At 40.7% G+C, this 24,046-nt stretch overlaps 1 protein-coding gene across 1 annotated transcript in view; it reads left to right on the forward strand.

Annotated features, from left to right (window-relative positions):
* The first annotated feature begins 907 nt into the window (after positions 1–907).
* Positions 908–24,046, forward strand: part of MEP1B (meprin A subunit beta) — a 42,904-nt gene continuing 19,765 nt past the window's right edge. Inside the window, exons 1-9 of the mRNA XM_008051301.2 lie at positions 908–1,000; positions 3,211–3,229; positions 4,021–4,065; positions 4,167–4,210; positions 9,205–9,283; positions 16,645–16,762; positions 17,779–17,957; positions 21,782–22,000; positions 22,640–22,792. Of these exons, the coding sequence (XP_008049492.1) occupies positions 938–1,000; positions 3,211–3,229; positions 4,021–4,065; positions 4,167–4,210; positions 9,205–9,283; positions 16,645–16,762; positions 17,779–17,957; positions 21,782–22,000; positions 22,640–22,792 (919 nt within the window). The 5' untranslated portion in view covers positions 908–937. The remainder of the gene's footprint in view (positions 1,001–3,210; positions 3,230–4,020; positions 4,066–4,166; positions 4,211–9,204; positions 9,284–16,644; positions 16,763–17,778; positions 17,958–21,781; positions 22,001–22,639; positions 22,793–24,046) is intronic.

Genomic DNA, 24,046 nt, shown 5'->3' on the forward strand with positions numbered 1-24,046 from the left:
TTGCTGGTGTTCATTCAAGAATCAGCCTCCCAATTCTTGCAAATTCTTTGTTTATGCTACAAGTCTCTTGATATCCTTCCTATTAGCACGGTATGGGGAGAAGACCAAGCTGGAGAGGGGAAGGAAAAACGGTTGAATTAATATTTCAAAAGCATTATATTGCCCCGCATCACATGTAAGTTGAAAATGAAACCATGAGAACTGAGAGGATAGGTTGTCCCTAGAGAGACTATCCCAAGAAAAGAAGAGAAAAGTGAGACAAAATTAAGAAACAGATTGGAAAGTTTATTTTACTAGAAAACCAGTGACCATTTCTAATATACCTCCCACCTATGTTTGGTTAGTAGGAATTTTCAGGAGTGATATATGTTGCTGTTTTCCAACTTTATATCTGAATATCAAAAATGCCGAATTTCTAGCATACTCATGGATTTAAAAACTCAGTAAGTTGTAGACACTCAATAAATTTTTATTCAGTAAGTGAATGATAAAAAGTAGTGGGCATAAATGGGTATATTTAAGAAGCACAAGGCTATATGAGCAGGAGGAGGTTCATAAATGTTTATGGAAAGATCAAGATTACAAATTAATTTAATATTTTATTTTGCTCAAACAGCATTTAATGGTCTTGAGGATCAACCAGTACATATACCTTGGAGAAGGTATTTCAATAACAACTCTCAGCCAGGCACTTAACTGCTGAATGTTGATGCAGGAAAAACAAAAAAAAACTACCAACAAGACAATTCCGTAGTGCTGCGGAAGTGGACAGTGGTTAGGGACAGTGGACTTTAACTTGTTGATTGGAGCTGTTACTACAGCAGTGAGCTGACCTGCAATATGAATCATTTAGATCAAAGGCTGAAAGTTATGTTTTCCTTTTATGAAGTCAGATCTACTCTGTCGCAGTTTGTAACTTTCAGCTGGAAGCTACAACATGCGTCTATGGAATCTGTCTTGGTTTCTGTTCTTTGACTCTCTTCTCGTGATTTCTGGCTTGGTAAGAACACAATGTATGGAAAACAACTAGAAAGATTTGGGACTGTTGATATTGATTGCTTACGACTGTTCAGTTTTTGTTTTTGTAAATTTCAAAATGTTAATATCAAAGGAATGTTTATTTTTAGAGGGGAGGGTATAGGGATTGAGACATAGCCCCATCAGAGCAGAGACATTGACATATTAAGGTCACGTTTTCCTTTCAGCTTTATTGTTGTGTAACAAGTTTTCTTTGGATGAGATGGGAAATGTGAATTTTGAGTATCATTCTATTTTTACTGTTGAATGAAATGTGGATTGCTGCTATAGTAACTTGAGACATGAATGAATGACAAAGGCACAGTCAATGCTTATAAGGTTTTGTAACATGAGGTTTCTATTTCTTCATCAATTTAGAATAACTTCTCTACAATTGAACTAATCTTTTCTAACAGATAGTTTGTATCACAAATCCACCCAGTTTTTTAAACAAAATGCCAAATGCCTCTGGGAAAACCTTTAGTTGTGATTTTCAGGTAGCAGTTATTGTATTGAAGTGATATTATATGAATGGGAACTAGAGAACTGCAAACAAGAGATACTGATTAACATATGTTAAAACGGTAACTAGGAACAAATCCTTGATAACTGTATTCTGCAGATGGCTTGGCATTCCTTGGTGAGTGTGTGCCTGTGTGTGGGTATAAATAATGGTAGCTATTCATCCAGTTCATACTCACTTTTTTTTTTGAGTCGGAGTCTCATTCTGTCATCCAGGCTGTGGTGCAGTGACACAATCATGGCTCAGGGCTCACCAAACCCTCAAACTCCTGGGCTCAGGTGATTTTCCTATCTCAGCATCCTGAGTAGTTGGGACGACGGGCATGCATCACCACATTCAGCTATTTTATTAATTTTTCTGTAGAGACAAGGTCTTACTATGTTGCCCAGGCTAACCTTGAACTCTGGAACTGAAGCAATCTTGGCCTTCCAAAGTGCTGGGTTTATAGGGGTTGTGAGCCACCATGTCCAACCATATTCATATTTTGTTAAGCACTTTAAAAGATTCTAGTATTTGGATATGTAAACTGTCTTTGAATAAAATTGTACTTTACGCTTTTGTGGCGATTTATTACAGTTTACACAGTACCTTCACATTATATCATATAACCCTCCCAATACCCACACAAAGCAGGTATTGCCATATTTTACAGATAGTCTGAGTACCCGGAAGGTAAACTGAATTATCTTGGTTCATAATGCCAGTAAAACAACTCAGACTATCCTAAGAGCTATTTTACTAGATTACACTAAGACATTTCTCAGACTTACTTCGTTTTTTTTCCATTGGGCATGTAGTCTGAGTTTCATTGGCCATTTGTGGAGAACCTATTTCCAGAAAAAAAAAATTCCATCACAAAATATAAGCATTGATTTTTTTTTCTTAAATATCTGATATTGTCTTTGAAGACAGAACCCTGGGAAAATATGAAAGTAAATATGATGAAAGGGGTTTTGAATAAAATTTCTTTTTTTTTTTGAGTTGGAGTCTCACTCTGTCGCCCAGACTGGAGTGCAGTGGCCGATCCCAGCCACCACAGCCTCGACCTGCTGGGCTCCAGCGATCCTTCCGCCTCAGCCTTCCAAGTAGCTGGAACTAAAGGCGCGCACTACCACACCCGGCTGATTTTTTGATTTATTGTAGAGATGAGGTCTCACCAAGTTGCCCAAGCAGGTCTCGAACCTGTGGGCTCAGGCAATCCACTCACCTCAGCCTCCCAAGTCTCAGGATTACCGGCTGAGCCTCCGAGCCTGGCTAAAATTTCTTTTTAAAAGATCATTGTAAATTACAATATTATTACAACATTAGAAGTAAATTATTAGATTTTTTCTAACATTGCTCCTAAACCCTTTAGAAAAATCTTGTGCAAAGTGAACACTTATTAGAGGGCTAGGGTCTAATGTTCTTTTCTTTCTTTCTTTTTTTCAATTTTTGAAGTTGGTTTCTTGTTTCCTTCACTTTCAAATGCATTTAACAGGCAGTTTCATTTTCTATATGAAATGAGAAGATCTTTGGGTCAATGTTAGCTGTCTTGAACATATGCCAGAAAGTAATCTATAATATGAATCAAAAATCAAACAACAAATGGCTAGATGTAAATTGAAACCAAGAAGACCATTTATATCATGGACATCACAATAATATGTTTTTTTTATGTATTTGTTTCCCAGCAAACTCCAGAAAGCTTTGGTGAGTCTATTTTCAGTTTTGCTCTAGGTTATGGAGAACCTAGGACGCATTTAATGCTAAACATCAACCTGTACAATTTATGCATAATTGCATTGACCTTTGATCTAACACTGGTTTATCTTGATTAATGGAGGGACACTTTATTTTTCGTGTTCCAAGTCCTAGACAGATGGTGAGATAGGAAAGACCAAACACAGTGACAGATGTGTAGACATTCTATAAATGCCATTTATTATTGTTTTTGCTATTTTGTGTCAAGTCTAATAGATCTGACACCACAGTCTACTCTGATTCAGTTGCACACTTAGAGATTTGGTCATGTTATCCATCCCCTTGCAATTTAAAAGAGTAATTCAAGTTTAGTTTAAGAATTTTGCTTGATAATTTTGAGGTATACTACACACACACACACACACACACACACACACACACACACACACACACACTTAGATTGGGCCGATTTGACCAAATTTGTTTCCTACTTTACCTAGTTATCTAGTCTAGTCTTTCAAATAAAGCTTAATAATGTATGAACTGACCAATTTCTTATTCCTAAAGTCATTTGGCATGCAAGGAATGTGGATAGTACAGAGTGTTTGTAAAAACCTTCAGTTTGGCTTATGGGAGGCTCTCAATCAATCTGTCAATCAGTATATGTTGAATCAGAATCTAGTAGTCATTAACCTAAGGCAAAAGAAACTTGCTTATTTCTGATTATATGAATGATAACTATTTTCTGCTTTATAAACATAATGTTCAATGTGTTTTTTTCTTTGTTATTTCAGTCAAAGATATAGATGGTGGAATTGACCAAGACATATTTGATATCAATGAAGGTTTGTGGATTTTCTTTTCTTTTCTTTTCTTTTTTACATCATCTGTTATGTGAAGAGTTTGCATCCAGTTTGCTAACATGAATTTTTATCTTCACGCTTAGGTTTGGGTCTGGATCTTTTTGAGGGAGACATCAGGCTTGATGGGGTGAGTTAAAACAATGTAAAGAAAAAAATCTGTTATTCACTGCAACCTAAATACAGAGTGAGAATTATTGGACAGTATGGGTTTTGCTAAGCCTAGTCATCTTGTTGTTGTTGTTGTTTTGTTTTTTTGAGTCTCTCAGGCTGGAGTGCAGTGGCACGATCATGGCTCACTGCAGCCTCGACTAGCTGGGCTCAGGTGATCCTTCCGCCTCAGCCTTCCAAGTAACTGGGACTACAGGTGCACATTACCATGCCTGACTAGTTTTTCTATTTTTTGTAGAGATGAGGTTTTGCTATGTTGCCTAGGCTGGTCTTAAACTCCTGAGCTCAAGTGATCCTCCCTCCTCAGCCTTTCAAGCACAAGTCACTGTGCCTGGTAAACCCAACTATTTCTAACGGTACAGAATCAAAGTGACACATTTATTCAATGAATACATTGTCCTCAAAGGGATGGTATAATACTGTCTTCATCTTTCATTACTCAAATTTCTGTTTAGTTAAAGCCACTGTAACTCATCAGATATGTCTTAGCCTTATTGATCTGATTGATTTTCATTATTGGAACAATATGACACTTTCATTTAAAAATAAAACCTCTGCCGGGCTCGGTGTCTCAGCCTGTAATTCCGCGCCTTTGGAAGCCTGAGGTGAGTGGATTGCCTTAGCCCGCGGGTTCGAGTCCCACCCAGGTAACTTGGCAAGACCTCATCTCTACAATAAATCAAAATGAGCCGGGTGTGGTAGCGCGCACCTGTAGTTCCAGCTACTTGGAAGGCTGAGGCAGAAGGATCGCCGGAGCCCAGCAGGTCGAGACTGCGGTGGCTGGGATCGGCCACTGCACTCCAGTCTGGGGGACAGAGTGAGACTCCAACTCAAAAAAATAAAAATAAAAAAATAAAAAATACATAAAATAAAATAAAAAAAAAATAAGACCTCACAGATTCAATCTAGTTGAAGCAAAACTTAAACTGAATTTGTAAACGTCTTCAATGAATCAGGTTTTTTTACCATAAGAAATAGATATTTTAAAAACAAACAAAAATTATGATCCATTTTGCTAGGAGTCTTCCTCCTTTGCTGACTTTCATGAGGCAAGTGACCATGTTGGGAAGGCCACATGACAAGGAACTGGGGGCACTTTCCCAGCCATAAGATCCAGCAAGAAACTGAGATCCTCAGTCTTGCAATCTGTAATGACCTGTATGCTGCCAAAAACCACGTGAGTGTAGAGACATATCCTTCCCAGTTAAGCCTCGGGTAAGGTTGCAGCCCTGAATGACACCTGGGTTGCAGCCTTGTAAAGCAGAAGACCTGGCTAACTGGGTGACTCTTGACTGTGAAACAATGAATGTATGAAGGAGAATCCAAAAAACCTGTAATTATCTTTTGGAGGGCAGGCCCCCCCACTGGGTAGGTGTTCTAGGAATCCATCGCCATCAGTGTACCAGCTAGCGTTGTTGTGAGAGACTGTGTTCGGCGTCAGTGAATTTTTCTTTGGAGATTCTTTCAACACATGTGTCCATTTCATGATAGGTGATTTATCAGCACACCTGTCCACGCTGCGCTGAGTGTTCAGCAGTTTTTGACCAAAAATGACATGATCCCTGTTCTCCATCCGCCCTTCCTTTTCACCCAATCTTGCTTCAAGCATCTTTTTTTGTTGTTGTTTCCCGGATGAAAAAAGTCCTCAAAGGGAAACGTTTTGCCCATGTGGAAAAGGTGAAGCAAAAGGTGGCAGAAGTACTAAAAGGCATCAAACTTGACAAATTCAAAACTGTTCCGAGCAGTGGAAAAAGCATTCTGATAGGTGTCTTGCATCAAACAGAGAATACTTTGAAGGTGACTGAATTTTAAACATGTAAGAATAAATACACAATTTTTTATTAATAAATTCCAGGTTTTGGGGGGGTTCTCCTCATATGTTGCTTTAAGATATTATATTTGTGGAAATTTATTATGCAGAAATAGGTAACAACTACAATAATCCTTTAAGAAAAAATAAGTTGATTTTGTGACTTTGATTCATCTCAACTTCGACTCATCTCAACTAAAATGGGTTGCCAAGTAAAAGTGCTTGCAACCCTACTCTTTTTTGTGTGTGCGTGTGTTGGAGTCTCACTCTGTCGTCCAGACTGGAGAGCAGTGGCCTCTCCTGGCCACCACAGCCTCGACCTGCTGGGCTCCGGCGATCCTTCCGCCTCAGCCTTCCAAGTAGCTGGAACTACAGGCGCGTGCTACCATGCCCGGCTAATTTTTATTATATTTTATTTTATTGTAGAGACATGGTCTCACCAAGTTGCCCGGACTGGTCTCGAATCCGCGGGCTCAGGCAATCCACTCACCTCGGCCTCCCAAAGCGCGGAATTACAGGCTGGGCCACCGAGCCTGGCCAGCAAACCTATTCTTAAAGAGTGCTGCTTCTTATCTAGCCATCATGACACTGATGAACATAGGTACCTTTCATATAGATTAGAGCGACTTAAATATTGACTATCATAAGCATTATTATTTCTTTTTTTTTTTTTTTTTTTTTTTTTTTTGAGTTGGGGTCTCACTCTACCACTCAGGCTGGAGTGCAGCGGCACCATCACAGCTCTTCAAAGCCTCAACCTCCTGGGCTTATGCGATCCTTCTGCCTTAGCCTCCCAAGTAATTAGGACTACAGGCTTGTGCCACCATGCCCAGTTAATTTTTTGTAGAGACGAGTTCTCACTATGCTATCTAGGTTGGTCTTGAACTCTTGGGCTCAAGTGATCCTCCTGCCTTGGCCTCCCGAAGTGCTAGGATGACAGGTGTGAGCCACTGAGCCTAGCCTCAAAGTCATCTTTAAAATAAGCAATGAGACGCCGGAGGATAGCCTTGAGGCCAGGAGTTGGAGACCAGCCTGGGCAATATAGCAAGACCCTGTCTCTACAAAAAAAAAAAAAAAAATTAGCCAGGTGTGGTGGCCCACACCCATAGTCCCAGGTACTTGAGAGGTTGAGGTGGGAGAATCCCTTGAGCCCAGGTGTTTGAAGCTGCAGTGAGCTATGTTCACGTCTTGGGTGACAGTGAGAATCTGTCTTTAAAAAATAATTAATTAAAAATTAATTAAAAGGCAATGACATCACTTCACATTTGACTTAAAACTCTTCAACAGCTCTCTGTTGCGTTTAGAATAGTCTTCAGATTTAGCCCTGCGTGACTCAAGGCCTTGTACGACTCAACTCCTGCTTCCCTCTCCTATCTTTTCTCTTCTCTCATCTCATCCATTTTCTCTCCTCGCTCATTAGGTTGCTGATCTCAACATTAACTCAAAACCTACCAAGTATGCTTCCTCCTCAGCGCAACTACTGTTCCTTTCTCCTGAAACCATCTTCCCAGGGCCCTCTTTCAGTCCTGGTCCGTTCTTGTCATTCCTCTTTTACCTTAAATGTCATCCCTTCAGAAAGACCTGTCCTGACCACTTTATCTCACATATCCCCCCATCCCTTTACTCTTGTCTATATGTCTCTTTTGAATTTTCCCCACAACTATTTTTTTTTTGAGTCAGAGTTTCACTCTGTCGCCCAGACTGGAGTGCAGGGGCACGCTCACGGCCACCACACCCTCGACCCTCTGGGCTCAGGTGACCCTTCTGCCTTAGCCTCCTAAGTAGCTGGAATTACAGGTGCACGCCACCAAGTCCAGTTAATTTTTTTATTTTTGCAGAGACGAGGTCTCATCAAGTTGCCCAGGCAGGTCTCAAACCCCTGGACTCAGGCAATCCTTTTGCCTCCGCCTCCTAAAGTGCTGGGATTACAAGCGTGAACCACTACGCCTGGTGCCCTACAACTATTAAATTCATCCTGTTTAAATATTTATTTATTTTCTGCCTGGGAATAGGGGTTTATGCTTATAATCCCAGCACTTTGGGAGGCCTAGGTGGGAGGATTTCTTGAACCTAGGAGTCTGAGAGGCCTCATTTCTACAAAAAATGCAAAAATTAGCTAAGTGTGATGGTGTGCACCTGTAGTCCCAGCTACTTGGGAGGCTGAGGTAGGAGGATAGCCTGAACCCAGTAAGTTGAGGCTGTGGTGAGCTGGCACTGCACCACTGCACTTCAGCTTGGGTGACAGAGTAAGACCCTGTCTCATAAAAGAAAAAAAATATATTTCTTTTCTCTTACACTGCCTGTCTCCCTTATGAAATATAAGCTCTATGAAGGTACAGACTTTGGTAGTTTTATTACTAAGGAATCTCTATTCTCTAGAACAATATTTAATTTGTTGACTGGATGGATACATTAGTCAAATATTATTAATTTTCTATTATAAATGTAAAATTCTTTAAAAATTTTTGAAAACTTTGGCCCAGCTCATGCATGACTTTTTTTGATATTGTGAGGTCCAAATTGTTGAGGTTTTGTTATCACTTTCTTCTTGGATATTTTAACTCTCCAGTGTAGGATACTAACCTATAAATCTACCAATACTTTTTTTTTTTTTTTGAGTTGTAGTCTTACTCTGTCGCCCAGACTGGAGTGCAGTGGCCGCTCCCGGCCACCGCAGCCACGATCTGCTGGGCTCCGGCGATCCTTCCGCCTCAGCCTTCCAAGTTGCTGGAACGACAGGTGCGCGCTACCACGCCCGGCTAATTTTTTGATTTATTGTAGAGATGAGGTCTCACCAAGTTGCCCAGGCGGGTCTCGAACCCGCAGGCTCAGGCAATCCACTCACCTCTGCCTCCCAAGGTGCAGGATTACAGGCTGTGCCACCGAGCCCGGCTTCTACCAATACTTATAGTTCAATTTTCCAACAATCATTTTTTACATAATTCCTTCTCCAACTTTGTCAATGAAATTAATGATAAAAATTAGTAATTTTTTTCCTAGAAACTTTGTTATACTATAATAAGAGTAGGGCTACACACACACACATATACACACGTATGTTTGAGCTTATTTCTGGATTAAGTATTGATTGTTTCAAAAGTTTTTGCCCAATTCGTTTAATTAGCCCAATTTATTTTTGACAGGTACAAGATAGAAATTCCATTATCGGAGAAAACTACAGATGGCCTCACACCATTCCTTATGTTCTAGAAGATAGCTTGGGTTAGTATGCATCTTGGAGTATATATAATGTATGTTTCTGACAGAATATGATTACTGTGTTTCCAAGGGTGAGCTCACATGGCCTTTAAGGTTTTGTTTGTCCCTTTGTGTGACTGTATGCGTTTACTTAAAAATATAAGCAAAGTGAACAATGAGAAGAACCTAAATGATTCTGTCTGAAATATTTGCTGTGTTTTGACCAATATAGGGATTAATTCAACCGACATTTACCTCGTGTCCCCAGTGCCTACTCTGTGCTAGATACTGGGGACACAAGGATTAGGACACTAGACTTTATTTTGAAGCAGTGATTTCCCACGTGTTCAGATTTTCTATGTGATAAAAAGCATAAAATAACCAACTAAACAAAACTTTAGGGACTAGCAATATATTAACAAACATTTTATTTTGCCCAGTTGGGAACTTAAACAATGAGAACCTACTATCTTTTATTATCATCTTTAAAATACTAAAATGTCAGAATAATAGAATAAAAAAATAGGGACAACTTTTCTATAGAAGGAATTTAATTTTGATAGAATATTCTAACCATGGCCCTCATTTTGCTGATAGACTGGTGACCACGATGTCACTGACCAGCATCAGTTTAGAAAACTGCTGGGGTTTTTTGTTTGTTTTGAATCAGAGTCTCACTCTGTCGCCTAGGCTGAAGTACAATGATACGCTCATGGCCACCGCAGCCTCAACCTGCTGGTCTCTGGTGATCCTTCTGCTTCAGCCTTCCAAGTAGCTGGAACCATGTGCCACCATGCCTGACTAATTTTTTTATTTATTGTAGAGACGAGGTCTTGTCAAGTTGTCCAGGCTGGTCTTGAACACTGGGGCTCAAGCAATCCTCTTGTCTCCGCCTCCCAAAGTGCTGGGATTACAGGCATGAGCCACTGCGCCCTGCCCCGAAAGTGCTGTCTGGGAAAAGTTTGTCTGGGAAAAACCCCTACTGTTTTCTTTAAAAATCATGCATTTCAGTGGAGATTCAGATAAACCAAAAGTGAATTATGACAGAGTTGAAGTGTGATTAGTGATGTGTCCAAAGAGCTATGAGAACACACTGGAGGGTGACTAACCCATGGTAGATCTCAAGGTACAAGCAGATGACATCCTGCGGCAGGGTTGCCATGAAGGTTGTATAAGATGTACACCATACGCAGGTGGCTAGGAGGGTGGACAAGCAGGGCTGAGACTAACACTGTGTTCCATTTACCAGGAGGCATTCATTTCCCTGCATGAAAGTACCACTGACCACCTGGCCAGCCAGCACTGGCACCTGCCCAGATGCAGCCCCTCTTTCTGATTGGCACACAGGCACCCTGTGGGCGAATGAGGCCTCTGGTAGCAAGGGAAGGGCATTCTAGGCAGATGGACCACCCTGTGCCAAGGCACAGAGAGGAGAGAAAACCCCCAGATGGACTTTAGTTTGGGAGTGGGAAGACAGGAAGTTGAGCAGGAAGACAGGGCCCTTACTGGAAAGGACTTGGGTCTTTCCCATGTGAAAGAACTTGAAGTGTGTACTAATGGTAACATGGACCCACCAAAAGTTTTCTTGTGGAAGTGAGATCATTATAATTGCACTTTAGAATAGTCACTCTGGTTGTGATGTAGAAGTCATGTTATTAGTGGGGTAAGAAGAAGGCAAGGAGGCCAGTTAAAAGACTGTTAAGGAAATTCAGGGATGCAAAGAAGAGATTCTGAACCAAGACTCTCTCAGTAGGGATAAACGAGAGTGGATGAATCTAAACATGATTTAGGAGGCCATTGTTAGATTTGGTGACTGACAGTAAGAGTTCAAGAAGAAGGTAAGTCTAGGTAAAGAGATGCTAGTGCCAGGATTCGGTCTTGGGTAACTGGAAGGATGACTATGCCTTTAATAAGAAAAGGGACTATATTTGAAAATAGTTGAGATAAAGAAGTGTGGTGGAAAATAGTTCTGGGTTTGCAGAATTTGAAATGCATCAGGGTCATTTTGATAGAGACATCAAATACATGTTGGCATATGACCTGGTCATTCAAGATAGAGATGTATTTGGGAACTATTCGGATATAAGAGATGGTTGGAGCCATGGGTATGAATGAATGTCTCTCACCCAATGCCTTAATAGGCACTCTATAGATAACTGGATCTTATTGACTGATCTTAGAAGATTGTATTGAGTGAGAAAATGGCCAAGAATGGAACTCAGCCTGGGAGTGTAATTTTTTTGGAATTTATATAGAAGGAAGATTTGGTAGACATATTGAGAGGGAGAAATGGCCAGAAATGTAGATTTAAAAAACCAACCGTAGGGTAGAGAACTGCAAGAAAGGATGGTTAACAGGATTAGAAGTTATCAAGAGGTCATGGGATATGAGGAGAGAGAGAGATGTTCATTGACGTTTGGAATCAGGGAAGTCTGAAAGATTTAAAATACACATTTTCTTTGCTTAGTCTCTTGATTAAAAAATGTAAAGTACTTTTGTTTTGAAAATTTTTATAGATATTTTTTCTTTTTGGAAGCATCTTTATTGAATAAAATGGAGATTACATTATATCTAGGAGTAGAGCAAACATGACAGTGATAGTACAGGGGGAATATTAAGATCAGATACGCTGACATTTATGTTGTGCCACTTGTGCCTGCCTTGTTGGAGATTCAAACTAAAATCTTAAAAAAAAACAATGAAAGTCTTTTCTTTATTTTTCTCCTTGGGTCAACCTAATTTTCTAGTGGTGGATGGAAACTGAATTTGTGATTTATAACATATTAATTCTAATAAGCAATAAACTATATGGGTTTTTGAACATAATTTAGGCAAAAATAGTCAAAAGACCTCTCAGGCAAACAATGTAACCAGAACTTGAGTTTTTCTCTTATTACTCTGGGGATATAAATTAATATTTATTCTCCTAAGTGTGTTCCATGAAAGATAAGTGAGCCTTAACTTGACTGCATCTCTTAGGCTATTTTTACCAAGTATTTTACCCAAATACATCCTAATCCCTTATGAGTTTTATTTATCTGTTTCTTTTTCTTACTTTGAAGATGCTTTCCTTTGACATTTACCTGTTTTTCATTGTAGACAACACAGCAAATACTTTGAGGACAGAGTTATTTTTCATCTTGCAAGTGTGAGGCTTAGCATAATCTCTGGCATATTATATGCAGTAAATACATATTTTAAAATAAATTGATAAATATTTGAGAATATTGACTTCATATACTGGGGTGCGAAAAATGTATACACATTTTAAGAGATGTTATCTGTGTATTACTTTTCAAAGTTGAGTTGAATTATGATAGCAACGTGTAGTATGACGTTCAAATGAATGCTAGCATCACCATGCTACAGGCAGGTATATATTGAGTATTGCAATTTTAATAATTTTTTCCTTTCTTAAAATGTGTATAACTTTTTTGGCACCCTCTGTATATACATATATATTTATATGAAGCATGTTAGGTTAAAAAAAATCAGCCTAGCTCCTACAATTCAAACTGCGTTCATTTTTACATAGTTATAAACAATGGTGTTTTACATTTTTAATTCTAATTTTTCCACTTAATATTAGTGCATTTTTTCATTTTATATAGTCTTCATAATAGAATTACATTTAAAATTTTTATGGACCAATTTTTTAAATGATGTGATATTGATCTTTTTCTTATTTAGAAAATACTTTACCTCTGTGTAGTTTTGAAGACTGCAATTCATTTTCTATGCTCAAATTAAGAAAAGTATTTTCTCACATTTCAGGAGTTTGATCTATCTTCAAGTGACTTAGACTAAGGAAATTACTAAGCAAGTCTTCTCTTACATGTAGCAAAAACAAATACCTAGTAAGATATTTCTGGAAGGCCCTAATCTGGTAGGCCACCTGTGAGATTCAACCAGCGGGACTTTAGTCTTTGAGTTTAAACTTCAGGTGTTATCTGGTGGGTAGATGCAACTCCCTTGAAAGGGATAGTACTTGAAGCAGCCATTTATGGCTTCCAGTGAATAAGTTATAATTTCTTGCCTGAGTGCCAAATTTAGGGGGAGGGAAGGTGGAGTAGGGAAGCATGGGGGTAAAAGAAGCAGGGATATAAATGAAGGGAAAGGGCTAGAAACCTGAACTGGCTAGTAAGGAAAAATGGTACTGAACATCTGCTTGCTGAACTCCTGGAATTGTCAGAGACTCGCCTGATCCTTCAGAGCTTAGAAATTTACACGCCATGATCCCAGGTGGAGCTTTCTGCATCTGTGATGCAAAGTCAATTAAGGCCTCTGGGAAATAAAGGCACATGGTAAATGAAGCTCTTACCTTGGTAGCGAGCTATATTGTTTATAAAACTTTCACAAATGTTTTCTTATTTAATTATCAGAACAATTCAATGTTGGGAAGAAACTATACTCATTAAGCTTTGTTAAAACACCTAGACTGCAGGGCGTGGTGGCTCACGCCTGTAATTCCAGCACTTTGGGAGGTGGAGGAGAGAGGATTGCCTGAGCCCATGGGTTTGAGATCAGCCTAGGCAACTTGGCGAGACCTCTACAATAAATAAAAAAATTAGCCTGGCATGGTGGCATGCGCCTATAGTTCCAGCTACTTGGAAGACTGTCAGAAGGATCACCTGAGCCCAGCATGTTGAGGCTGCAGTGGCGGTGATCATGCCACTACACTCCAGCCTGGGCAACAGAGTGAGACTCCAACTCAAAACAAAAACAAAAACAAAAAGGCCTAGACTGACAGCCCCTGTTCTAAAACAGTGCCATGGTGATCGGCATCATCACACCTTATTTTAAGGATATGTTACATCTGAAATAATGATCCAAATGTGATATTTATCGGACAGAACATTTTGAATGTTACAGCCATATAAGACAGTCATTAAAATGATAAAAACAATACTTAGTAATGAAAAAAGATTCCAGTCGTATATTATTTAGTGAAAAAATAGTTGGTAAAATATTTTGTAGATTGTGACTTTTTAAATAAAAATATGTGTATGTTATGTATGTATTCATAAACAAAAGGAATGGCAAGGGCAATTGATTATTCCTGGACGATAGGATTTTAAATATCTTTTTGTTCACATCCATTTTCTAACTCATTTATAACAATTGTGTATTACTTGTGTGGTATTGTAAAATGTTGAACTCTAAGTGCCTCTTATATAATCATGGATGTTAGGATCTTACCTACATGAATTCTGTTCTTGATCTTCTCAGACTTGCCTAGACAGAGGCATTCCAAGTAATCTTCCTTGAGCTTCTACACAATGTTTACTTAAGAAGGAGGAAGGAAATGAACATTTTACTTGGGACTGCACCTTTACTTTCTCTCCTTATCCTCACAATATCCCTGCGTAGGTGATTTTATTCCCTCACTTAACTGATAACACCAAAACTCCAAAGGTGAATTGAATTGGCCAAGGTGACACGTCATAAGTGGTGAGGGTAGGGAGGCACACGGGTGTTTCTGGCTCCAAAGTCCAAGTGCTTTTAGCCCACCATGCCATCTCCTACATCCTGGCAGGACACCATCCTTCACTTCACCAGGACTTGGCCCATTTGTGTCGTCTTCCATGTGCCTCTGATACAGTCCCTGTCTCCTGGTTGCCCATAAGCTTCTTTTTCTGCATGTTGCTTTCATGCCTCTGCTTTCTTTGAGCTCCATTATCTGTCCGACCCATTGGCATCACTTCTCTCCAAACATTGGTTCTTAACCTTTTTAAATTTTTAAGTTGGAATCTCACTCTGTCGCGTAGGCCAGAGTGCAGTGGCACACTCAAGGCCACCTCGCATCGACCTGCTGGGCTCTGGCAATCCTTCCGCCTCAGCCTCCCAAGTAGTTGGAACTATAGGCGTGTGCTATATGCCCGGCTAATTTTTATTGTATTTTATTTTATTGTAGAGATGTGGTCTCACCACGTTACCCGGGCTGGTCTCGAACCCACAGACTCAGGCAATCCACTCATCTCGGCCTCCCAAAGTGCTAGGATTACAGGCTGAGTCATCGAGTCCGGACTTAACCCTATTTTTAATTTAAATTTTATTTTATTTTAAAGTTGTGGGCAACAAGTCAGGATTGAGTACATAAGTGAAGTTTTGGGCCTCCCATTGGACTTCACTTTGCCTGGATTAGGATCAGAAACCCTTATTGATGTTATGCGCCCCACCCCTCCCTTCCCCTGGCAGTGTCTCACTACTGCCAATCACTTTTTTGTAGTATGATGATAGGTGTTCAGGGTCCACTTATGAGTAAGAACATGTGGTGCTCAGTTCTTTGTTTCTGTGATAGATCACTGAGTATGATCAACTCCAAATCCATCCAAGTCGCTGAAAAGTCCGTATTTTGTCCTTCTTTATGGCTATGTAATATTCCATTGTGTATATGTACCACATTTTTTTTTATCCAGTCCATCTTCGATAGTTCTCAACCCTGCTCTGAACTCACTTGCAAACCTCTTGTAAGCACTTCCTAGAAAATGCACTTTGCACATGTAGATATAGATATACACTTTGCAAACTATTTCAAAGTGTTCATGGACCCTCCAACTCAAAGTCTTCAGATTAAGAACTCTGCTGTGAGGTTTTAAATACATAGTGTAGCTTCTCAGTGAAAGCTGAGTTGGTGATTATTTAATTTGAAAGCTGAGTTGGTGATTAATGTGTTGGTGATTATTTATTTTGATTGCCTGTGATCTAATGTATATGTTCTCTGAGGTAAGGAAATGCATTTTTAATGTTTAGTAATGTCCCATTAGTGAGCTCCAGAGAAATGTAAGACAAAATAAGGGATCTGAAGAATAATCAAATACTCTATAGAATACTCAGTTGGTACTGATTCTAAATTTTTGTAAAAATACTAAACATTCATGAAAGGGCTAACTCATGATAAACAATATATTGCATGATCTGCTTCTATGGTGAATTTTTCAGTGTTTTTTTTTCCATTTTATTTGTTATTATTATTTTTTATTTTAGATTCAAGAGGTACACCCCCATGTTTGTTAGATGGACATATTGTGTAGTGGTGGGGATTGGGTCTTAGGTGGCCCATTCCTTAGATAGTGAACACTGTGCCCCGTAAGTAGTTTCTGAACCCTAACCCTCCTCCCCACCTCCTTCCTTATTGGTGTCCCCAGTGTCTATTATTTCCATATTTATGACCATTTAGCTCCCACATACAAGTGAGAATATGTGGTGTTTGGTTTTCTGTTTCTGAGTCAGTTCACTTAGAAAGATGATCTCCAGCTCCATCCATGTTGCTACAAACAAAAGACATGATTTCATTATTTTTTATGTCTGCATGGTATTCCACCATGTATTTGTAAGTGATTATTATTTTAGTAATTATGTTTTTGTTTGTTTCCTTCTCTCAGAAATGAATGCTAAGGGAGTTATCCTCAATGCATTTGAACGCTATCGCCTAAAAACGTGTATTGACTTCAAGCCTTGGACTGGAGAAGCTAACTATATATCAGTGTTCAAAGGCAGTGGGTAAGTTGAGGAATTAGTCTTTTAGGGTTCTAGAGAGAACTGTCACACCTGAGGCATTGCAATATAACAATTGTCCTAGGCCCTGACCTTTAGGATAGGGTGGGGGCTTCCTTTGCTGGCTGTTGGAGAGTAAAAGACCGCTGGAGTTTTTCTAGTCCTAGAAATAATAGATCCATACAGGCAACCAGACTACCAATGTTAAGACAAGGTATGTGTGACTGTGTACCATCCAATCCACAACCTTGTGAATTTCAACCCATTTGTAATTTACATATTCTTTACTTCCCCCTTCAGATAAAACACACATATGTGTGCATGTCTGTATTTTTTTTTTTTAAGTTGGGATTTCACACTGTCACCCAGGCTGGAATGCAGTGTCAGGATCACAACTCACCAGAGCCTCCACCTCCTTGGCTCAGGAGATCCTTCCACCTCAGTCTTCTGAGTGGGCTGGGACTACAGGCATGCACCACCATGCCCAGCTACTTTAAAAAAAAATCTTTCGTAGAGATGAGGTTTTGCTATGTTGCCCAGGCTGGTCTCGAACTCCTGTGCTCAAGCAATCCTTCCACCTCAGCCTCCCAAAGTACTAGGATTACAGGCATGAGCCACCATGCCTGGTCCTGTATTTAAATTTATTTTAATCTAGTAACTCTCATTTCTTGAGCTAAGAAGGCAACAGTCTTGAGCTCATTGATTCTTGAGCAGTTGCTGTCTTGCAAAGCTCTTGTGAATGGGCACAGGCACACTAAGGAGAATCTCAAAAGACTGAAATTCCCAGGAAAACCAGGACGAGGCTAAAGGGGGGACTTACTCCTGTGAGTAAAAGGGAGGAGATCACTTTGTCCATAACGTTTTTCCTTCCCTCACCTGGGTCATGAGAGGAATGTACAGACAGACAAACAAAGAATTCAGGTGGGTGATGAAGTGGGTGAGGCAGTGGAGATTCTGCCCTGAGACCTCAAAGTGCATCATTGTAACATCCTCTCCCCCCCTCCTGTGAACTCTCCTGTAAGGTGCTGGTCTTCCGTGGGAAATAGGCATGTTGGGAGGCAAGAACTTTCCATCGGGGCAAACTGTGACCGAATAGCCACGATTCAACATGAGTTCCTGCACGCACTGGGATTCTGGCACGAGCAGTCACGTTCTGATCGGGATGACTATGTCAGAATAATTTGGGAAAGAATTCAGTCAGGTATATTTCTTTTGTTTTCTTGCATTTTTAGTGAAAGACTGGATTTCTGAGCATGTGTCCTCTCTTGCCATCTGTGCCAATTTTTTTTTTTGCATTGGAGTCTCACTAAGTCACCCAGACTGGAGTGCAGTGGCCGCTCCTGGCCACCGCAGCCTCGACCTGCTGGACTCCGGCGATCCTTCCGCCTCAGCCTTCCAAGTAGCTGGAATTACAGACATGCGCTACCACACTCGGCTGATTTTTTCGATTTATTGTAGAGATGAGGTCTCGCTGCCCAGGCGGGTCTCGAACCCGCGGGCTCAGGCAATTCACTCACCTCAGCTTCCCAAAGGCGTGGGATTACAGGCTGAGCCACTGAGCCTCGCTATGCCAACTTTTTTAAAAAATATTTTTTGCTCTTTTTTTGTAGAGATGAGGTCTTTCTATGTTGCTCAGACTGATCTTGAACTCCTAGCCCCGAATGATACTCAAGCCTCAGGCTCCCAAAGTACTGAGATGACAGGCGTGAGTCATTGCGCCCAGCCTCAACTGTTAATAATGTTAAAACTCGGCCAGGCTTGTTGGCTCAGCCTGTAATCCCAGCACTTTGAGAGGCCGAGGCGAGTGGATTGCCTGAGCCCCTGGGTTTGAGACCAGCCCAGGCAACCTGGCAACAACTCGTCTCTACAATAAATAAAAAATTAGCTGGGTGTGGTAGCTTGCACCTGTAGTTCCAGCTACTGAGAAGGCTGAGGCCAAAGGATCACTGGAGCCCAGCAGGTCGATGCTGGAGTGGCCATGAGCATACCACTGCACTACAACTTGGGTGACGGAGTAAAACTCCAATTCAATAATAATAATAATAATAATAATAATAATAATAATAATAATAATAATAATAATTTTAAAGCTCTGATGTTTTGATGTCTTACTTCACTTAGCTCTGAGTCTGAGTTGACGTGTCTTAAAGTCATTGGGGCACTATGATCTCAGAACTCCAGTACTTCTGAGCCAGATATGTTCTAAGAAACTTTTTCGTGTTTCCCAAAACGTGTTCTATGGAGTCTGTCCCACAACATGTCCATAAGGTCAGTGTGTAGACAGGAGTCTGTGGTCAAATTATTTTGGCAAATCCAAGGGTATCAGTCTGTTTTGTGCTGCTATAACAAAATACCATAGACTGAGCGATTTATAAGAACAGACGCCTATTTCTCAGGGTTCTGAAGGCTGGAAAGTTCAAGGTCAAGGGACTGACCTTTGGCGAGGGCCTTCCTGCTGTGTAACATCCCATGACAGAGGGCGGAAGGGCAAGAAAGAATGCATGAAAGGAAAGGGGCCCAAAGTTCCTCTCATAAGGAACCCATGTCTGCAATAGCAAACCCAATCCTGCGATAATGGCACTAATAAATTCACGGGGGTGGAACCTTCATGGCCAGTTCACCTCTCATTAGGTCCTCCCTCCCAATGCCGTTACACTGGGGATTAAGTTCCCGACATATGCTTTTTGGAGGAGCACATTCAAACCGTAGCACCTAGGTTTAAAGAAATTAAATGTACTTATTCTGCTGGCCTTCTCAAAGTCCCTGTTAGATGGACATGAATTGTAAACCTCCAAGAAAAGGAGCCTTTTCCAAAGTGATTTGATCATAGTTTTCTTTCTGCAAGTAGCCTGTGGAGTATTTGGATTTCTTGGATTTCATGGATACCATTTTGGGAAACATTGTAGCAGTTGAACAGCCTGAACTCTTTGTGATTTTGTGCTCAGAGTCACAAAGGTCTTAATCACCACGTATGACCAGAGCTCACGTTTTTCACACTCCACAGTGACCTTAGCTTCCTTATCTGTCCGGCTTGTGTGGGCCGAAGCAGAGGGAATGGCACTGCTAATGAGTGAGGGCTGTGCTGTGTGATGCCCCTGACACCACAGTCCTGAAATCACAGCTCTTGCTTTTAATCCCCTCAGCCTCTGGTGATCTCAGCTGAGGTCACGAATAGCAGCAAACTAAAGGATTTCTAGAGCAAAAGACGCACTTAGCTTTAATCCACAGCCTCACTCTTTAGTATTCCCAAAATAACATTTTTTGTTAGATGCTTCTGCCCACTTTTACTAAAGCATCTTTATGATTTAGAGATTAGAACCATCTCATTGGGTCCACAAAACCATCTGATTTCAGTTGTGATCAGTCGCCCATTAGTACAATGCTAAGTGGTCTGGCATCTTCTCTAAATGTATTCATTAAAAATTTTATTATTATTATTTTATTTTTTTAATGGAAGAATCATAATTGTATATATTTATGGGGTACAATGTGATGTTTTGATATATGTACACAATGATTAAAACAAAATAACTAACAGCCATCACCTCACTTACTTAACTTTTTTTGTGGTGAGACATTTGTGATTTATTTTTTTTGCTGGGCATGGTGGCTCATGCCTGTAATTCCAGCACTTTGGGAAGCTGAGGTGGGAGGATCGATCGCTTGAAGCCAAGAGTCTGAGGTGAGCCTGAGTAATACAGTGAGACTCCTTCTGTACAAAAGATAAAACATAAAAAGTTACCAGAGATGGTGGTGCATGCCTGTTGTCCTAGCTCCTGAGATGGGAGATGGCTTGAGCCCAGAAAGTCAGACTATGGTGAGTTGTGATCTTGCTACTACACTTCAGCCTTGATGACAGAGTGAGACTCTGCTTAAAAAAAAAAAAAAAGAGGCAGATGGATCGTCTGACCCCAGCAAGCTGAGGCTACAGTGACCATGAGTGTGCCACTGCACTCCAGTCTGGGTGACAGTGTGAGACTCCTACTCAAAAAAAAAAAAAAAAAAAAAAAAGGCCGGGTGCAGTGACTCGCACCTATCCCAGCACTTTGGGAGGCCTAGGTGAGAGGATTGCCTGAGCCCACAGGTTCAAGACCAACCTGGGCAACTTAGTGAGACCTCATCTCTACAATAAATCACATAATCAGCCGGGTGTGGTGGCGCATGCCTGTAGTTCCAGCTACTTGGAAGGCTGAGGTGGAAGGATCGCCTGAGCGATCAGTAGGTTGAGGCTACAGTGGCTGTGAGCGTGCCACTGTACTCCAGCCTGGGCAACAGAGGTGAGACTCCAACCCAAAAGAAAAAAAGAGAGAGAGGGGCAGAGAGATTTGCTCTCTTAGCAATTTTGAATTAGACAATATAGTATTATTAACTGTAGCCACCAAGCTTTAAATACATCTACACATATTCCAATGACCATGAAATCCCTATGCCAATCCTTCATAATTATTCCTTTCTAGAACTGCTAGAGAGTTATCATTCCCAGGTCTCATCTCACCATCCCTCCCAAACCCTCTTACTTCTGTCCCCAGCTGCAGTGGCGGCCACAACCTGCTCACCACTAGCCAATGTCCTGATTTGTTTAACAGCACTTGTTTGACTCCTCCTTTTCATGAGTGGTTTAGAACTTTCGGCCAAATGCTAATGTTCCAACTTTGGGCTGTGATGGAACCTTAGATATGATCATTGCAGCTGCTGGTATCATAAGTCTAAACTTGAATATTATATTCTAAGATAGGAATAATGAGAAATACAGTAAATCAGTTGTAGTAAAAGTTGCTTAAGGTTCTATATTCTCCATTTCTAAGTTAACAGTATTAGGAGTAAGGTAAGATGAAGTCTGTGAACGTCAAGTGTTTGTTTGTTTGAGTCAGGGTCTCATTCTCTCACCCAGGCTAGAGTGCAGTGACACAATCACAGCTTATCACAGCCTCAACCTCCTAGACTGAAGCGATCCTCCTGCCTCAGCCTCCCAAGGAGCTGGGACTACAAAATCAAGAAATTAAAGGTTTTTTATTCATCCTTTAGGCAAGGAGCACAATTTTAACACCTATGATGATAAAGTATCAGATTCTCTGAACGTTCCCTATGACTATACCTCGGTGATGCACTACAGTAAAACCGCATTCCGAAATGGAACTGAGCCGACCATTGTAACAAGAATCTCAGACTTCGAGGATGTGATCGGCCAACGCATGGATTTCAGTGACTATGATCTCCTCAAGCTGAACCGACTGTATAACTGCTGTATGTGACAGATTCTTTGAAATAATTTGTATTTCCCTCTGCAATGTAGGAAACAATGAAGACCCACCCCATTTTGCTGAGCATTTTGTTGGGGTATCTGAGGTTATAGAAATGTGAAATTCAGGGCAAAAAAAAAAAAAAAATAGCATCTGCTCCCGATCTATAACTGGGGAACAGCATTTTTCTTCTCACAAGGTCACAAATTGGGTCCTGCAGGAATATGCCCCAGGCAGTTTTTTGAAGCTGTTACTAATTCAAATGTGGATCAGTTTGAACTGCTTTTCAATTAAAATGAGGTGTATAGTTGTAATATAATCGGAATTCAATAATCTGGGTTGTGGCTTGAGGATTGGATAACTAGAGGGAGCGTGGACTCCGGTTTCTATGAACTAGATACTTAAAAAAAAAAAAAAAAAAAAAAGACTTGGGGCAGGCAGTTTATTCACCTACAGAGTTAATCCATTGTTTTAGGGCTTCTGTCGATAAAGGGGTGGCCATCAAGTCACTGTCACCTCGAATGGAGGAGGCATTCCCTAACGCTATCCTGTTATTTCTAATACTGGGATACACTCAGTTTTTATTACTTAGATAATGTTGTATGAGTGCCAATAATTATTCATTTGTTTTTTTCTTTTGTAGCCTCTTCCTTGAGTTTCATGGACTCATGTGATTTTGAACTGGAAAATGTGTGCGGTATGATCCAAGGTTCCGGAGATAATACTGACTGGCAACGCATTTCTCGGGCTCCTGGGGGGCCAGAGAGCGATCACTCCAACATGGGCCAGTGCCAAGGTAACAGAAGTGAGGTCCTTCTAGATTGCACACTCAGTGGCCCCAGCCTTGTCCTTCTCTATGAAGTACTGGGCTTTTGTCTCTGATTTCTATCAGAAGCATGAGTGATAATTCATGAGGTTGCTACCATGGGACAGGCCTTGCACCTTATAAGAACATGGTTAATTTCTTTGCTTTTACTCTCTGACTTTGTTTTGATTTCTACGAGCCAGAGCTGTATTCTGTGATGCCTCTACCAATATGTGCTCACAGCAGGAAAGACCTGGGCCTCCTGGAAGGCCTTTTGCCTCAGGGGCAGTTTGCAGAATACAAGAGATATTTTCCAGTGGACAGCACTAGGCTGTGAATTATTCCATTTTAGAATTATAGCTGGATGTGATTACATGTTCCTGTTACAAAATATCTCAGCTGAGGATAGAAAGCCTAATTTATTTTTATTCAGATGAGTATCCTTTTCAATTCTCATTTTGTTTTGAATTAAGTATTTCTTTGGCTACAAATCCTATTTTATTTTTTGAGTTAGAGTCTCACTCTGTCACCCAGACCGGAGTGCAGTGGCCACTCCCGGCCACCGCAGCCTCGACCTGCTGGGCTCCGGTGATCGTTCCGCCTCAGCCTTCCAAGTAGCCGGAATTACTGGCATGCGCTACCATGTCCGGCTGATTTTTTGCTTTATTGTAGAGATGAGGTCTCGCTGCCCAGGCGGGTCTCGAACCCGCGGGCTCAGGCAACCCACTCACCTCAGCCTCCCAAAGGCGCGGGATTACAGGCTGAGCCACTGAGCCCGGCTCCGTATTTTATTTATTTGCTTTTTTTTTTTTTTTTTTTGAGTTGGGGTCTCTCTCTATTGCCCAGGCTGGAGTGCAATGGCTCACCACAATCTTGACTTCCTGGGCTAAGGCAATCCTCCTACCTCAGCCTTCCACCTAACTGGAACTGTAGGTGTGCACCATCATGCTCAGCTAAATTTTTGACTTTTTTTGTAGAAACGAGGTCTCACTATGTTGCCCAGGCTGGTTTCGAACTCCTGAGCTCAAGCAATCCTCTTGCTTTGACTTCTCAGAATGCTGGAATTACAGGCATGGGTCATTGTGTGTGGCCAATTTACTTATTTCTGGCAGCAGATGTGTAAAAACTAGACCAGAATTTAGGACCAGTGCTTGATAGCTCAGATGATCTAGGCATTGATTAAGACTGCTAGTGGAAAAAAGATGTCTTTCCTTTCCTTTCCTTTATGCTTTTTTTTTTTTTTTT

The sequence above is a fragment of the Carlito syrichta genome, unplaced genomic scaffold (genome assembly GCF_000164805.1).
Source record: "Carlito syrichta isolate Samal-C Ts95f unplaced genomic scaffold, Tarsius_syrichta-2.0.1 Scaffold169463, whole genome shotgun sequence".
NCBI lineage: Eukaryota > Metazoa > Chordata > Mammalia > Primates > Tarsiidae > Carlito > Carlito syrichta.